At 42.1% G+C, this 14020-nt stretch overlaps 2 protein-coding genes across 7 annotated transcripts in view; both read left to right on the top strand.

The window, feature by feature from the left end:
- GTF2H5 (general transcription factor IIH subunit 5) overlaps window positions 1-4556 on the top strand; it is a 60829-nt gene extending 56273 nt beyond the window's left edge. For both annotated transcript variants that reach the window (XM_073671521.1, XM_073671520.1), the window contains one exon: window positions 4179-4556. In XM_073671521.1, coding sequence (XP_073527622.1) covers window positions 4179-4359 — 181 coding nt within the window. In that variant the 3' untranslated portion in view covers window positions 4360-4556. The remainder of the gene's footprint in view (window positions 1-4178) is intronic.
- Window positions 1-14020, top strand: part of SERAC1 (serine active site containing 1) — a 564154-nt gene that overhangs the window by 56260 nt on the left and 493874 nt on the right. The gene's annotated exons all lie outside the window — the stretch shown is intronic.

Genomic DNA, 14020 nt, shown 5'->3' with positions numbered 1-14020 from the left:
TTGATTTAGTACTTGAACCCTTGGAACGCTACTTGGAACAATATGAGGTATTTGAAGGGATAAAAGTAGGGGACATGAGGATCAAAGCCTCATATTTTGCGGATGACGTAATACTCTATATGGCAGATGTGGAGAGAGATTTGCCACAAGTCTTAAGGCTCTTAGAAGTCTTTGGTAGATTTTCAGGCTTCACCTTAAATAAAAGTAAATGCAAAATTTTAAAACTGTCAAACAAAGATAGAAATACTACATGAATTAAATAAATTTGTGGTACTCCGGTAGATGGAAGGCATATCACTTATTTTATTATCAAGTCAGCTTACAATTTAAATCCCCCCCCCCCCCCCCCAGTTCTATCTAAAATACAACAGGAACTGGAAAGATGGCAAAATTTGCCTTTGAGCTTATTGGGAAGGATACACTTTTAAAAAAAATAGTATTTCAAAACTCATGTATCCATTACAGACAATATCGGTTCTCTTAAAACATGTAGACGTGGAAAGGATAAATTCAGGAAAATCATATGGAAGGGTCGGAGTCCCTGGATAAAATTAAAACCGTTGATGTAAAAAAAAGGAGTGGGGGGGGGGGGCAAACCTACCAGACATAAGAGGATGCAACCTGGCATGTATTTCCAAGCACATAATAGACTAGTTGAAAGACACTAATACATTCTCTGACAGGGTCTTTGAAAAATCCTATGCAGACCCATGGAATCTAGTTGCACTATTGCGCACAGCACAACATTTAATGCCTAGCATTCTGAAACCCTTGGTGAGACGCACACCCAGCTATATCCAGGACACCACGGATATTCTCTGCAAACTGTCAGCCCGGGCCCACTTCCAGAGGACACAATACTAGCCACCATGGATGTAGAGTCTCTCTACTCCAAAATTCCTCATGAGGATGGGATTGCAGCATGCAAACGTATCCTGCAAAAAAAGATCTGGCCATAGACCCAACTCTGCAATTCATCAGGTTTGTGCTCAATCACAATTATTTCTCCTTTAGTAACATTTTATACTAACAATGTATGGACAGCGCCATGAGAAGGAAAATGTCCCCACATTATGCTAACCTATTTATGGCTAAACTAGAGGGAGTTTTTGTCATGTTGCTCTATTAAACCTCTAGCATACTTCCACTACATTGATGATCTGCTAATAATCTGGACAGGCTCAAAAGATGATCTACTGGCCTTCCACGATAACTTCCAACAGGTTCCACCCAGTCATCAAGCTCACCCTCAACTTCTCAACATCCCAAATAAATTTTCTGGACATGACCATATACATCAAAGACAACACCATACATACATCAATTTACCATAAGCCCATAGGACGTCTGGCATATATTGGATAGAACAGCTTTCATCCAAGACACACAAAAAAATCCATTATCTACAGTCAAGCTCTGAGGTACATTCGAATCTATTCAGACAGCAAGGACAGAAAACTGCAGCTGCTATCACTGAGGAATATATTCCTACAAAAAGGATACCATCCACTGGTAATAGATGAACAGATCCACAGAGCTACAAGGATACCAAGACGCCGCCTCCTGGATTACAGAGAGAGGGAGGACAACAACAGGGTACCTCTTGTGGTCACATACAACCCCCACATGAACATCCTAAGGAAAATTGGTGCTGATCTCCAACCCATATTCCACAGAGACCACAAACTGAAAGAAATATTATCAGAACTACCACTTCTCTCCTACAAACAGCCCCCTAACTTAAGGAATCTCCTTGTCAGAAGTGTCCTCTCGTCACCATCTGTGACGGGCACATTCCCATGTAAAAACAAAAAATGCAAAACTTGTACCCACATATTACTATCAAAATCTGCATAGCAAACACAAATCAGGACTACAAAATGATGGATGTCTTTTCATGTACATCGTCCAATGCGGTGTACATGATACAATGTACAAGGTGCCCGGAAAGAGTTTATATTGGAGAAACTATGCAAAAACTGCAATGTAGAATTTTACTGAGACACACAATTAAGAATTAACTGGACACACCAGTGGGAAAACATTTCTCTGGCCCGGGACACTGTATGACAGATCTAATAGTTTTAGTACTGAAAGGTCATTTCAAGGACGACCGAGAGAGAGAAAAAATTGGGAATTCAAATTGATAAGGATGTTCAATTCCTTGACAACAGGACTTAATCTAACCTGGATTTATGACTCACTACATGGATTCAATTCACACCTCCACCAGATAGTCTCCAAATAATTAAATATTCCCACAGACTTGCCATTTGCAACTAAAAACCCTAACTTTGATCACTTTGACTTATCATTTGGAGTCATCACCCCTTCCACCTCATGAACAAATGTCTTGCTGTAACATCTCTTAAATGTTGTGCCTCTTGTCTTATGTATTCATTTGTAATAAGGCCTGAAGAAGGAGCCTCTGTGCTCTGAAAGCTTGCATATATGTTTTTTTTCTGGTTAGCCAATAAAGGTATCACTCCGAGAATACTTTTGTCATTTTTGGGCATTAAAGTATTTACATCAATGCCTAGCAAAAAAAAAAGCTGAAGGGACTACACAAAATAGCTAATTTATTATACAAGGAAGAGAATAGGTGGCTGACTAAAGAAGAGATTATATTTAAATTAAGTAAACAACAATTTCTACAATTCAAGCAAATCAGAAGAATGATTATAGCACATCTGATAAATGTAAGGGAACAAATGAAAAACGCAATGGATGCTCTATTATTGGTTTGAGCAGGCACACACAGTATATCTACGTTATACAGAAGCCTCAAAGAAATTCTGGGGAAAATAGAAACAGAACAAATATTTAGTTCATGGGATAGGCAAATAGAGGGAGAGGAAATTGGGGAAAAAGTCCTGATAGCGTGGCTGGTAGTACAGAAGAATATTTTGAGTGAGGTTTGGAGAGACACACAGTTTAGGATCATGCATAGAGCAATCCTTTAATATACCAATATCCAAAAATATGATAGATCGTCTGACACCTTGTCCACAATGCAAACTTAAAGACTTATTACATGGGTTATGGAGCTCCCCTTAAGTACAATAATTCTGGAAAGACATAAAAAAATATATTGGAGAATACGGGTGTTAAAAGTGTACATCTGTATCTGTTAACATTTCTTTTCCACTACTGGAAGAATGAGTAAGGTGTACAACAAAAAGACAAGGAAAAACTAACCTCGATATTCCATTCAGTCTGTTAAAAATCAATAAAGTATTTAAAAGATAAAAGCAAACTATAACTGTAGTTTCACAACAGCTCGAGTGCGTGCTTAAGTTTTCTGGCCCTTGGACTACTCTGCTAAATGTTATTTTGTTTGTTTTTCTCATCCCCAATCCTGGTAAGCATGGCACCCATCATCCCCAATCCTGGTATGCATGGCCCCCCATCACTGCACACATGAAAGAAATAAACACTCCTACTCACCTTCCCCCTCTCTGCTCCAGCGCTTCTTCCTGTTCTGCCAGCAGCTGATCTTCGCATCTGCACAGCGCATGACATCACTGCTATGCGCCCTCAGACACTGAGATGAGCTGCGGGGATATTCACTCCTCTCCACGTCGGGACTATGGGCGTGGAGAGGAGTGAATATTAATTTTCTTTAATAGCGTGCAGTGTCTGCAGCGACCACTGCTCCTGCTATGGCTCAGCGATCCGGTGTGCCCGCTACTAAAGAGAGAGAATATTTGTTGTTCTCTACACCCATGGGAGTGGAGAAGAGTGAATATTCATACTCTTTAATAGCAGGTACAGAGGATCACTGAGCTGCAGCAGGAAGCCGGCGGCTGTGACTGATACTGCGTGCTCTATTAAAGAAAATGAAATTCACTCCTCTCCACTCCCATGGGTGTAGAGAAGACTGAATATTCATTTTTAGCAGCGGGTACACGTGGTAGCTGCAGCAGCCTACTGCCTGTGCCCCGTTCCTCCGCCTCCACATCCCCCCCCCCCCCTTCCCCGCATTCCATAGCCGGAACATACTATTATATAAGTATATACTTGAGTATAAGCCTGGAGGATGGGGGGGGGGCTTTTTCAGCAAAAAAAAAGTGCTGAAAGTCGGCATATACTAGAGTGTATACGATATTAAACTTTCACTGAGTAATGTTACAATCTGTTTGTATGACCAGTGTACCCTCTAATGTCTGTAATTGCAGTGATCCAGCTATGAAACAGTTCCTATTGTACTTGGATGAAACTAATGCTTTGGGAACCAAGTTTATTATCCAGGACTTGGATGAAACACACGTTTTTGTCTTAGCTGAATTGGTTGCTGTCCTCCAGGAGAAGGTTGGAGAGCTCATGGACTTGAACTCCTTTCCTATTACACAGAAGTAAAGTTTATGATCTGCAAAATGTAATATTATACTATTAGTGGTTTTTTTGGTTTCACATGGATTATTTCAGTATGTTTAAACCTGGTATTACATTGTTTTATGTCCTCCTCAAATCCATGTGATCTGAGTTCTGTTGTGTTAATGTTTCTTTGCATTATTTTGGTGTTGTAAAATGCCATTAAAAGTCACTTAACAATATTGTGCCATGATTTCTTTTAATCTAATTCTACATTGGGGTTATTGGAGGTAATTTTTTTTTTGGGTGTGATATCATACGGAGAAATCCTGCTTAATATCCATTAGCATATGAGTAGGGGTCTGATGTGTGCCTTTGCAGTTGCTAGCCAAAAGCCATATGTAATGTGCCCCAAAAGTACCAGGAACTGCGAACAATTCCAACAACCTATTCATTCTGGATTTTGTTAGTAGTCCGAAGTCATGAGCTACAACAGAATTCCTTTGATATGTCAGTAGATCATTTCTGAATAGATCTCTTGCGGAATACTATGTAATGAAAAATGTACCTGTGATGTAAGTGATTATTTGTGAATCGTACAAATGCTTCTTTTGGAATGAAATACTGTTCTTTCCTGGTCTCATAAATATCAAATTATGAGCTGTGTGCTGGTGGTATTGTTTTTCTCCTTTCCCCTGTGACCGCACCAAACAAGAAAGGGGATCCGCCCATGAAGGACAGGAAACTTAATGAATAAAAGGGTGGAACCTCTCCCTCTTTCAGTTGGTTTCCTGTCCTTGAAGGAACCTAAAACTGAAGACATCAGGAGTGGAAAAGTATTGGGGAAAAGAACTTACCCAGGCCTGGCCAGGTTGGCAGAAACAATGGCTCCTTCCTTGTAGTGCTGGTGTAGGGTCCTGGAGGCGCCACTGCTGGTCCAGTGGGGGCTCGTGTGGACGCAAGCGGCAGAAACCTTTCAGATGTCGGGCGGTTGCCGTGTTATCCCTGGTTAGGGCGCGCTGGTGATGACGTGCCTTGATGGCAAGTGCCAGTGACTTATGACCCGGAAGTGTTAACTTTGCTTCCAGGGAGTCCGGAGGAGGCATGGAGGAGTTGCTGTGGCTGGTCCCTCATTTAAAATGGGTTCTGACTGCCAAAAGAAGTGGGTTTGCTCTGACTCTTCTTCCCTTGGTGATTATGGAGGAACAGCAGCGCCAGTGTCAGAGTGGGCGCAGTAGTGGCAGTCGCATGAATGACAGAAGCGACTGTAAAGCCAGCCAGAGAAGTAGAGTAGGTTGTGAATCCACCGCCTCCAGAGGAGCACAATCGTGTGTTTAAATCCAGCCTCTGAATCTGATACCCTTAGTAAATGTCTGGATGGTGAGTGATCTTTGTGAAAGTTTACAATGTTAATTAAGTCCTTTTTTCTTGTCTTTTAATTATGAGAAAGTGTTGTACAAAACTTAAAAATGAGTGTGCACTTTGCAGGGATACGTTGCCTGACTCATTGCATAAAAGACTCTGCTCAGCATGTATCCAAGAAATAATCTGTAAAGAATACCCTAATTTCGCCAGGGATTTGAAATCAGTTATCAGGGCAGAAGTTAAGGATTCTCTTTAAGACCCTTTTTAATAATGAACATGATGGGAAGGAAGAAAGAAGTCTAGAAATGTATCAACTGGATTAGATGAATCTATTAAGCTAGAATGTGAATGTGGATCTGATTCTTCTTCCTCTTCATCCTCTGACATCAGTACAAGGGGTAGACCGTGCTTTCCTATAGAGAGAATGGAAAAAAACAGAGAAGGGGTTCACTACCTTTAATCTTCTAAGATAAGGTACCCTTTGAGGAGGAAACACCCTGTGGAATAAGGTCCCAAAAAAATAGACGTAGCAGTGGCCAAATCGTTCATAAAATCTATTTTGCCTATTGAAAATGTATCCTGAAAGACCCTCTGGATAGAAAGGCATTAAATTAAGACATACCTGGGAGACCTCGATGGCTGTTTGAACCCAGCTGTCTCGGCGACCTGTATGGTCAGATCTATGATGATCTGGTTGGAACAACTGTAAGGTCAGCTAAAGGAAAATCTTCATTGGAAAAAGATCCTGGCCAATCTACCATTGATGCAGGGAGCAGCAGCATTTCTTGCGGATGCCTCAGCAGACTTGGTGAGGCTGGCGGAAAGGTCAGCAGTAGAGATGAGCGAACCCAAACTGTGAAGTTCGGGGTTCGTGCTGGACACTTGGTGTCCGATGCTGAAGTCTGAACACTGACTTCCAGGGAAAGTCAATGGGTCTTCTCCTCTCTAGTCAGCAGGCCTCTATAATGCTGCCCGTAGGGCACTACGGCTAAAATGCTGGCCAGGGAATGTCGTGTCTAAGACCAAGCTATGTTCAGTTTTGTGTGATGGGGGGTTTCTCTTTGGTAAAATTCTGGATGACATACTGGACAAAGCTGGTGATAAAAAGAAGAGATTCCCCAGTTTGTCGATCCTGGCGTATAGGAGGTCCTTTTGGAAGAGAAGATACTGCCAAAGCAGACCTAGGAATCAAGAAACATGGGACAACAAAAAAGCAAAATATAGGTTTCATGTTTGGGGATCCCACCTTAGGCTATCTTTACACATCATGGTTTTTCAGCGTTTTTTGCAGCAGATTTTTATGCAAATTTTCAGCTGCCTTTTGCAGTGCCAGCAAAGTCTATGAGAAAGCAGAATTTTCTGTTCACACATCATGTTTTTTGTTGTTGCATATTTTGTGCCTTGCAGCCTATTTTGGAAAATAGAGCATGTCACTTTTTTCAGCGTTTTTTCACCCATTGGAAGTAATGGGTAGTGAGAAAATGCTGAAAAAAAACATGATGTGTGAACATAGCGATCAGGTTTTGCTGCGTTTTTAGTGAAAATAAGCAAGTACAGCAGTACAAGAAACTCATTTATTTTTGTCATTTTACCATCTTGTCTTGGTCACTGAGATGATCATTTGTATTAGTACAGTGTAATTAAATTAGTGATGTGTAGCAGTGTAAACATAAGCTGAGCTACTTGTGAGATTGAACAATACCTGTGGCCCAGGCATGTGTGAAATTGAACAATGCCTGTGCAACTGAATGACAGACCCCATAGTGTGAAAGTAAATAGTGTCATGCAAACTCAATGCATTGCCAGTGTCTAAACTATTCCTCAGCAATTCGCCTCCCCCACTATGCCAAAACCAGAATGAGATTTTTTTTCACAGAACTTTATGTACGTGCATAAAGAGACAAAAGGACAGTGAGAAAAAGCATAAAAATGCATCAAAACCTGCATTTTGACACAGCTTTTTTCCTGCCAGAGATCAAGTTTTGCTGCACAATTTGTGACGCCAAGAAAACTATGATGTGTAAACATACCCTTAAAAGGAAGGCAGGCTTTCCCTTTTCCTACCCGAGTGGGGAAAAAATGTATCCAATGGCTGGATTCTAGGGATAATGAAAACAGGCCTGAGGTTGCAATTTCCCTCCATGAACCTTCACAGAAACCTCTCTCTGGAAGTCTTGCAAGGAACAGTTAGCCTTGAAAGAGGTTTGGAATTTAATTCAGAAACCAGTCCTCACGGAGGTGCTAGTGCAAGAAGGAAGTTTTCTTGATAAAGAAGCCAGATAGTTCTGATAGTGCTATCGTCAATATAGCTACAAAACTTCTATATCCAAATTGCCACCTGAGTGTACTGGACTTGAAAGATGCATACTACCATGTTCCAATCCATTTAGAAGATCAAAAATTCCTGTGTGGCCCTATCCAGAAACAAAAGGATTAGACATTTCCAGTTCAGGGCCTTGGAAATGACAGCGCATCTTTTGGAACAGGATCCTCTAATAATTCCCTACTTAGATGAGTTCCTGGTGGTAGGCAGACTAGTAGAACACTTCAGCTTCCAAGGATCAGAGCCTTCCTAAAAGAATTAGGTTCGCTGACGAACCTAAGGAAATCAATGCGAACACCATCAAAAGTTCAGTACTTTTTAGGTCTCATTTTAGAGTCCATGCATCAGACCTGTCTCCAACTGGGAGAGAGGGTGCGCAAAGTAATGACCTTAGTATGGCAGTGAACAATCCTACCATGACACTCAGGCAATGCCATTATTGGGGATTCTATCCTCATATATCTCAGCAGTCCTGTGGGCCCAATTGCATACCAGATAATAACAGCGGGAGATACTGACAGGCGAGAAACTGCTCAGAGGGTGTTTAGAAGGAATAATATGTCTCAATACTCTCTTATGGAGGCTGAGCTTTGAAAATCTGTCAGTAGGGGTCCCATGGGTATAGCAGATCAAAGATAACATAACTACAAATGCAAGCACAAGTGGATGGGGAGCGCTTCTGAGAGAATATATATTCAAAGGTATTTGGTCAGAATGTGAGAAGATGAGTTCATCAAACATGAAAGAACTGCTCGCAGTCAAATATGCTATAGAAAAATTTCTCTCATCTCTTCAAGGCTGTCCTGTTCGTATCCTGTCAGACAATCGAACAACGGTAGCATTTCTTGTCATTAACAACACTGCACATAAAAGGAAAAAAAAATGAAAGGTCAGACTTTATAAGTTGGACTCAACTGAGACAAGGAAAATGGGCCCTGAATCATAGTTTTCCAGCAAATCGTAGACTACCAAGCATAGACTTGTTCGCAAGCAGGTAGAACAGGAAGGTGAAAAAAATCTGCTCGCTAGATCTAAGGGAAAAACCTCATGTGGTAGATGCCTTCCAGATTCCATGAAACTTCAACCTAGCCCATGCTTTTCCTCCAGTAATGATGATTCCAGCAAAGTTAGGAAATAATGGAGGAATAGGCAAGGATAATCCTGATAGCCCCATTCTGGCCCAAAAGATGTTGTTTTCAAGTTTAAGGCTGATGACCATCTCTGTTCCATGGATCTCAAATCTATTCATCCAAAGTCCGATCTTGCATTGGCAAATGACAGGCCTTCATTTGACAGCTTGGAGTTTGAAAGGTCACTATTGATCCAGAAACGTTTTTCCTCAAGTTTGGTATCTAATTTACTTAAGAGCACAAAACCAGTGATGATAAAAATGTACAATAGAACTTGGATAAAGTTCCTGTCTAGTTCAGGAGAAAGTCTGGGTGGGGAAGTTCAGAATAAATCTTAGAATTTCTCCAGAAGGGAGAAGAGCTTGGGCGCTCTTAAAGTGCAGGTTTTCAGAGATATTGAATAACTATAACTTGGCAGCCAATAAATGTATAACCAGGTTTATTAAAGCTTGTGATAAGTCTAGACCAATCCCTAGTCCGAAGATTTCTCCCTAGGATTTGAACTTTGTATTGGATGCATTAACTAAACCCCCTTTTTGAACCATTTGGAGGTGTGGTCCATTCAAAATCTCACCTTTTTAAAGACCAGAATTTTGGTAGCGTTTACTTCAGCCCATAGTCAGTGATATATAGGCCTTATCAGTTAACCTCTCTTTTGCACAAATTTTAGAAGATAGACTCGATCTGGCCTTAAAACAACTTTATTTTCCAAAGGTAGCCGTGAAATTTCATAGGTGCCAGGAGATTATTCTTCCCTCTTTTTGTAATAATCCTAAGAACCCAAAGGAGGAAATATTCCACATACTGGATGTTAGGAGGACTTTAACCCTTTCATCGCAAAGTCTGTTTCCCCCTTCCTGACTAGGTTATTTTTTTAAATTCTGACCTGTCTCACTTTGAGGTAATCACTCTGGAATGTTTCAATGGATCCCAGTGATTCTGAGATTTTTTTCTTGACATATTGTACTTTATGATGGTGGTAAAATTTGTTCGATATCACTTGCCTTTATTTGTGAAAGTATCAGAATTTTGGTGACAATTTTGAAACTTTTTGCAATTATCTAATTTTAATTTTGATGCCATTAAACCAGATTGTCATACAAAATAGTTAATAAATAATATTTACCACATGTCTCCTTACCTCTGCATCATGTTTGAAACAGTTCTTTTGTTATGGAGCTATAAGGGTTAAAAATTGAACATCAATTTCTCATTTTTCAAACAAAATTTACAAAACCATTTTTTAAAGACCACATTACATTTGAAGTGACTTTGGGTGCCTATTTGACAGAAAATACCCAAAATTGACACTAAAAACTGCACCCCTCAAGGTTCTCAAAACAACATTCAAGAAGTTTATTAACCCTTCAGGTGCATTAGAGGAATTAAAGCAATGTGAAAGGGAAAAACTTTATGGTTTTCACAAAAATTTTACTTTATCCATAATTTATTTACGCAAGGGTAACAAGAAAATATGGACCCCAAAATGTGTTGTGCAATTTCTCCCGAGTACGCTGATACCCCATATGTGGTCGAAAGCTACTGTTTGGGAGCTCAGCAGGGCCCTGAAGGTAAGGAGCACAGTTTCACTTTTTGAAAGGAAAATGGGCTGGAATCAAGAACGGATGCCATGTTGCGTTTGGAGAGCGCCTGATGTAACTAAACAATGGAAACCCCCCCACAAGTGACCCCATTTTTGGAAACTACACCCCTCAAATAATTATCTAGAACAGGGATGCCAAACTCATATACACAGAGGGCAAAAATTAAAAGTTTGGACAAAATCGTGGGACAACCTTGCTATTTATTAAAAATAATATTTACAGTTGAGGTATTCCTTATCAAATGTAAAAATGAACTTTTTCATATGGAAACAAACTTAAAGGGGTTGGCCCACAAATAATGGACTTTTTAGTTAATAGATCTAAGAATAAAATATTGGAATAGTATAATGTTATGTAAGAGCAGTAAAACGCATATGACCCAATGGCTTAATTTAAATAAGTAAATGAAGGATAAAAAAAACTTGAATAATACAGCTAATAAAGTATGATGCAAACAAAAGTGCTTCCAAAGATAGTATGATACCCCACAGTGAATTCTTCCATAGTACCCTCCACACGCACTGTATAATGCGCTCCACATAGTGCTCCATACAGTATATTGGCCACAAATAGTGTTTCATAAGGTACAATGGCCACAAAGTGCTCCATACAGTATAGTGGGCTCCACATAGTGCTCCATACAGTATAATGGCCCCATGTAGTGCTCCATACACTAAAATGGCCCCATGTAGTGCTCCATACGCTAAAATGGCCCCATGTAGTGCTCCATACGCTAAAATGGCCCCATGTAGTGCTCCATACGCTAAAATGGCCCCATGTAGTGCTCCATACACTAAAATGGCCCCATGTAGTGCTCCATACACTAAAATGGCCCCATGTAGTGCTCCATACACTAAAATGGCCCCATGTAGTGCTCCATACACTAAAATGGCCCCATATAGTGCTCCATACACTAAAATGGCCCCACGTTGTGCTCCATACACTATAATGGGCCCCACGTTGTGCTCCAAACTGTAGAATGGGCCCCACGTTGTGCTCCATACGGTAGAATGGGCCCCACGTTGTGCTCCATACGGTAGAATGGGCCCCACGTTGTGCTCCATACGGTAGAATGGGCCCCACGTTGTGCTCCATACGGTAGAATGGGCTCCACGTTGTGCTCCATACGGTAGAATGGGCCCCACGTTGTGCTCCATACGGTAGAATGGGCCCCACGTTGTGCTCCATACGGTAGAATGGGCCCCACGTTGTGCTCCATACGGTAGAATGGGCCCCACGTTGTGCTCCATACGGTACAATGGGCCCCACGTTGTGCTCCATACGGTAGAATGGGCCCCACGTTGTGCTCCATACGGTAGAATGGGCCCCACGTTGTGCTCCATACGGTAGAATGGGCCCCACGTTGTGCTCCATACGGTTCAATGGGCTCCACGTTGTGCTCCATACGGTAGAATGGGCCCCACGTTGTGCTCCATACGGTAGAATGGGCCCCACGTTGTGCTCCATACGGTACAATGGGCTCCACGTTGTGCTCCATACGGTAGAATGGGCCCCACGTTGTGCTCCATACGGTAGAATGGGCCCCACGTTGTGCTCCATACGGTAGAATGGGCCCCACGTTGTGCTCCATACGGTAGAATGGGCCCCACGTTGTGCTCCATACGGTAGAATGGGCCCCACGTTGTGCTCCATACGGTACAATGGGCTCCACGTTGTGCTCCATACGGTAGAATGGGCCCCACGTTGTGCTCCATACGGTAGAATGGGCCCCACGTTGTGCTCCATACGGTAGAATGGGCCCCACGTTGTGCTCCATACGGTAGAATGGGCCCCACGTTGTGCTCCATACGGTACAATGGGCCCCACGTTGTGCTCCATACGGTAGAATGGGCCCCACGTTGTGCTCCATACGGTAGAATGGGCCCCACGTTGTGCTCCATACGGTAGAATGGGCCCCACGTTGTGCTCCATACGGTAGAATGGGCCCCACGTTGTGCTCCATACGGTACAATGGGCTCCACGTTGTGCTCCATACGGTAGAATGGGCCCCACGTTGTGCTCCATACGGTAGAATGGGCCCCACGTTGTGCTCCATACGGTAGAATGGGCCCCACGTTGTGCTCCATACGGTAGAATGGGCTCCACGTTGTGCTCCATACGGTAGAATGGGCCCCACGTTGTGCTCCATACGGTAGAATGGGCCCCACGTTGTGCTCCATACGGTAGAATGGGCCCCACGTTGTGCTCCATACGGTACAATGGGCTCCACGTTGTGCTCCATACGGTAGAATGGGCCCCATATTAAAAAAAAATACCTCTGCCTGTTTTCCCGCTGCTCTGGTCTTTTCATGGTGTCTTCAGATCCTCTGCACATCTCCGTACAGCGGGCGCTTTGTAGAGATGTCATCGCGCCTGCTGTCCTGAGAAGTCAGACGCAGAGGGAGAATGATGGCGGAGGGAGCGTAGACTGACATTCTTTCCTACATCATTGATTTAAACTACTGGCTTCTAGGATGTCGATATAGTTGAAAATGTGATGCCGGGTGAAAGTGTATATTTGGCGTTGCAAACGAAATATAATCTCACTGCGGGCCAGATTTGGCCTGAGGACCAGAGTTTGACATGTGATGTAAAGGCATAGTTATAGTAATAATAATTCTTTTAGTTTTACTGGTGCGTACATTTATAATGTGGTGGTATGTGTAAATTGTGCAGAGTACATCAGATTATTAAAGTGTGTTGTGTCAACAGGGTAAAACCAAATTGTATTAATTCATAGACATGTGGTAAGCTTTAAATCAGTCCTTAATGCAAAGACCAGGTTTCACAATGATAAATTGTGTCCTTTCATATTCCCCTCTTGGAGCATACTCTGCACCTTTATTGTGTTTTTCCCTTCGTACTTTGGGTAACCTCAATGGGAAAATGTTGACCTGGTAAGATACGGGCACCATCAGTTTCAGAAGTACTGGGACCCTCACCTTTCTGACTGCCAAAGATTAGGGCCTTGATGACTACCTCCTGAAATTGAAGGAAGGGTCTCCATCTTGCCTTTACATTGAAACAGCACAAAAGTATTGTACAGTGCCATGTGTACAAGGTGTTCAACCTTTTTGTACCATACTTTAGTTTTTCGCATGAGACTGTATGGTTTGAGGACCTGATCTGAGAGATCTACCCCCACCATAAACTTATTATAATCCAGGATACAATCTGATTTTGGGACTTCTGATGTTACCTCAGACAGTAACAAGGGAGCTGTTCTCGCAGGGTATGATGGTCAAGATAAGGACATCTCTCTTGCCATCAGAGCTGTGAAGTTG

The sequence above is a fragment of the Phyllobates terribilis genome, unplaced genomic scaffold (assembly GCF_046119375.1).
Source record: "Phyllobates terribilis strain yellow unplaced genomic scaffold, ASM4611937v1 Scaffold_3__8_contigs__length_932513732, whole genome shotgun sequence".
Classification (NCBI taxonomy): domain Eukaryota; kingdom Metazoa; phylum Chordata; class Amphibia; order Anura; family Dendrobatidae; genus Phyllobates; species Phyllobates terribilis.
Note: the sequence above shows the minus strand (reverse complement) of the source record. Positions and strands in the feature narration are given on the sequence as shown.